The 4,115-nt window shown below is 48.5% G+C and overlaps 2 protein-coding genes across 2 annotated transcripts; one reads left to right on the top strand and one right to left on the bottom strand.

The window, feature by feature from the left end:
* Nucleotides 1-1,029: 1,029 nt before the first annotated feature.
* On the bottom strand, nt 1,030-2,774 carry BBA_09835 (uncharacterized protein; the record flags this gene model as incomplete). Its single annotated transcript, XM_008604932.1, has 2 exons — nt 1,030-2,414; nt 2,462-2,774. 2 exons carry the CDS (start codon nt 2,772-2,774, stop codon nt 1,030-1,032), a joined length of 1,698 nt encoding a protein of 565 aa, XP_008603154.1.
* Nucleotides 2,775-3,251: 477 nt separating this feature from the next.
* Nucleotides 3,252-3,623, top strand: BBA_09834 (uncharacterized protein; the record flags this gene model as incomplete). Its single annotated transcript, XM_008604931.1, has 1 exon — nt 3,252-3,623. The coding sequence occupies one exon, from the start codon at nt 3,252-3,254 to the stop codon at nt 3,621-3,623; it is 372 nt and encodes a 123-aa protein (XP_008603153.1).
* Between the last annotated feature and the right edge of the window lie 492 nt (nt 3,624-4,115).

The following is a 4,115-nucleotide window of genomic DNA, read 5'->3' as shown; positions in this document are numbered from 1 at the left end:
TCCCGCCACACGCAGCGCGGATCGACAGAAACACAATGAAAACCCGGAGCAAAGAGATTCACGCTCGTGGAAGCAATGACACCATAAGCTTCCATGCCGAGGCCCCTGGCGGACAGACGAGCTTTCAGGCAAGCTTGCAAGCAATCCTGCGCCGGTTTGCTGCGGTGCAGCGGCTGTGCGAGCTGATGAGCACGCTAGCGCCGCCGCACCGGATCAATGCCGCCTCGCGCTGCATCGGCGTCGCCGCTTCGCGAATGGTGGCGGCAGTTGCCGCCGTAAGGGGTGGAATAATTATCAAGATGCTTCTGATCTCAGTCTGCTTATGGTTGGGACGAATAATCCTCTTCGCTACACTGTGGCAGCTATTCTGGCTGGTCATTAAAGTTTCAGTGAAGGCGCCTATAGTCCGCGCAGTGGCATTTCTTTTGGGAAGCTCATAGTACCTCTAGCATAGTTTCATATTTCACAAACTTTCTCCCGCGGGAAAGGCAGCTAATTGAGGATCGGGCGCAGTCTTATAAACAAAACCGCAATAGAAATAGTGTCCTATAATCGCCCGATTTAGCACGAGGCTAATCAGGATTCCTCAGCCGATACTTTCTCCTCCTGCCATGAATCCGACCTTCAATGGGTAAATCATAGATGGTGTAACGTGTGATAAGCCTTAAGTTTCTATTTTGTTTCAGCATCTAAGTCCTTAGAACCAATGGACCAGTTTCTTGCCTAGAGATAGTGATGACTTCCATACCTAGATCCTACGTGACCACGAGCAATTTAATCCTTACTTTTTATCCACTCCTAAATTATTGTCTACTAAGTCGCATTACTGTATGAATTTACTTGATAGGAACGATGAGTTTATATTAAAGCTATAGTTATCAAGTTGGGCAAAGAGACGGACAAACAGACAAACAGACAAACAGACAAACAGACAAACAGACAAACAGACAAACAGACAAACAGACAAACAGACAAACAGACAAACAGACAAACAGACAGATGACTTCATCTCAGCTTCTCATTAGGATGCTAAGAGCTAGCAGAGGCAGTCTTTGGCGTATTTGCTTGCACGAACGCCATGAAAGTTTTCATCATATCTTGCATCACCTCTCGATCCTTACGAGCTTCAGCCATAAAATCTCTCATGTCTTTAAGTATGGAGTCAAGGTTGGATTTCGGCTCCTCAAGATGTCCACTTGCGTTGCTGTCTCTCCCGCCGTTTGAAGCGCTGCTTGTGGCTGAGGAACTGCCTTCGGCCTCGACGGCCCTCTCAGCAGCCCTCTTTTGGCGGTTTTCCTTGGCTTCCTTAAGGACTTCTGAATCGTGGATTTCTTCCTTATACCCTGCTTTCCAGGGCGGCACGATGCCGTCTCTCGCGCACACTTTCTCAACTAAACCCTCTGCGATATTTTTACCCTTTACCCTTTTGAGGCTGGTTATGGTAAGCAACTGTAACCCGCTCTTGGTCTTGCCGTCTTTAAATGTCTTTTCTGATTCAAACCTCACGCAACAGTACGCAGCTGGATCGGGTTGACGTCCTGTCATGTGTTTTCTCTTGCCTCGAGCTTTTGTGACCCAGAGAATTTCTTTGAAATCTCCACGGTCCAAGTAGGTCCACTCGCTTTGTTTCTCGGAGATCTTATAGAGGCTTTTCTTATATTCACATTCTTTCAGATCTATGCCTGTGTCGGCTCCTGCCATGAGCGAGCGAATGATTTTGCCGTTCTCCTTTATCTCGACGCACACTCGGTACCCAAAGCCACAGCGCACGAAACCGAGGGCTGTGCCATATTCAAATTTTTGTGTCTTCCAAGGGTATACAAGCTCTCCACTTGGCGCCTTGGTCGATTCCTGCGGCTTCTCCGTCGACTGCTTCGGCTTCTCGTTCGTCATCGTAGGCGGAAACTTTGCCCACCCCGAGGGCAGTTGACGCGAATTTACGTAACGTCTAATTAGCCGCCTCTGGTTCTTACCTCTTTCTACCGCCGCCCCAGGTTCGATACCGAATTTTGCTGGGTCACGACACTTCCGAAGCTCCTCGTAGGCTGTATGCCAATAAGAGTACTTAAGGTACCAATCGTCCCGCGCCTGAATACCGCTGTCCGTCATGTTACGGTCTTCATCCCCTTTCTGGGTCTGAATTTGACGATTGACAGCTTCCAGCGCTGCCTCAGCTTCGTCCCAGTCCGGGTCTTCAAACAGCCTCTGCATGTACTGCGTTGCCTGCAGGAGAGTTACCATCACTTTGTCAGGGGGAGGGTCTATCGTGTCCTCAGGAAGATGCCCGCCCTCGTCGGAGTCTGAGCCACTGTCGCTATGCTCATCCTCATTTTCAAAATTGGCTGCTCCGTCCCATGCCTCCAATTTCTTGATATAATCGCCGCTAACCCTGCCATCCGCTGCCTTCAAGAGTTCTTGAGCCAGGTCAGTGTAATTCAAGCCATGAGACTATTGATCTTACTTTCGTATGCTTTCGCAATCTCTTCCTGAGATTTCGCGTCCAGTGTCGTACACTGTGTTTTGTGCAGCAACGAGCCGAGAAGCTGGAATCTCTCGTTCCAATCATCTTGATCGGCATTTTCTTCTAGACCGAACACTTTTGATTTGAAAACAGATTCTTTCTTGTTCCACTCTTGCGTGTAGCCGGGCTCAGCTCTTGCACGGTCGCCATCGAAGTCGGGGTTGGAATCGACTTTCAATATTCTTTCGGCGTCCCTGATCCTTTGCGCCGCTGCAGCATCTTCCTCATTTGGTGCTTGTACGTTTGTTGCCATGACTAGACGTTGACTCGTAGAGAAAATTGGTTTTCGAGTCGGCTCGTCGAGAGTATAAATACTTAGAGCGAGCGATATCATCCGTAGAATTTTCGGCTCAAGTGTCCAGAATGGTCTCTTGAAGCCATAACGGAGCCATTTCATACCGTAAAAGTCACTGCCGCATGGATCGGGAGAAGTGGTACGAAGTGACAGTTCCCAGTGCGCTGCCAGTTTTCGTTTCTTGTGAATCGACTAGCGCCTCTTTCTGGCGCTCGTGCCGTTCTGTCTGCTCCAGAATATAGCACATGCTGCTAATCAGAGCGCCGATAACAGCTTTTCTATTTGTCTTCTTGCTTTGTACGCCGAAAAAGTGCAGTATAGTTTGTTTACTTGCGCGTGGCCAGTTTCGACGGCCCGCAACATACTGGACGAAATATATAAGATCGTGACGTTCGTGTCCTTGCGCGCAACAGAGTGAGACAGAACCTGGTCAGCATGACATATGTGACCGGCGCCAAGAATGGCTCGACCGTCATGCCTTCTGCCTTGTGGTCTCAATCTGCCACCATAGCTTCTATACTGCCATCCGAGATGCCCTCAGTACTGCCAACAAGTTTATGTACTGCAACCAGCAGACATATTGGCAGTGCTATGTATATGCACACGCTATCGAGCGGTATTCAGTGGAAATCAAATACATCAACGGCGGCGGTGTTGCCGTCGTCTGCATCTTTGGCTTTCTCTATTGCGTCGCAACTACCGGTGCCAGTGCCAACGACATCGCTAGCTAGTATCGCGCCAGGGACCGAAGCTAGCATCCTTGTCATCGTGCTTGCTACGGCGAGTTTCGTTTTCGGCTTAGCCTAGGTGCACTTGGATAACATAGATAGATCTCTCGCTCTCAAGTAAATTCCAGTCTCTGCTACACATAAATAGAAAGCCACGTATATTCGGCAGTTACCGTTGTTTAACTAACTGCGCCTATCATATAACTGGACTCTACTCGTTGAGGGTGAAGTGTATGCTATAAATTGACATGCGGCTTTCTTCGGTATAAGTGATCAGTCGCCGGCATATATTCCAGACACATCATTTTCTAAATACGTTAGCTTGATCCAGTTTCTCATACTACTACTAGTTCCGCCTATTGTAAGCGAGTCGGCTAGCGCTGCGAGCATCGACTGTTCAAGCAAATTAGGGCTATTAAGCAACAGGCAGTTAAACGAGTCAGACAGACATTTAGGTTTCTCCCGGTCGAAACAATGGACCGCAGCATTATACGAAGACTATTATGTTGGAGTAAGACGACTCTTGATTTGTGACAAAGTGTTTGGATGTGCTACCGTAAAAACNTGTGTG

This window comes from Beauveria bassiana, assembly GCF_000280675.1.
Source record: "Beauveria bassiana ARSEF 2860 unplaced genomic scaffold BBA_S00070, whole genome shotgun sequence".
NCBI lineage: Eukaryota > Fungi > Ascomycota > Sordariomycetes > Hypocreales > Cordycipitaceae > Beauveria > Beauveria bassiana.
This window is presented reverse-complemented; position numbering and strand designations above follow the sequence as displayed.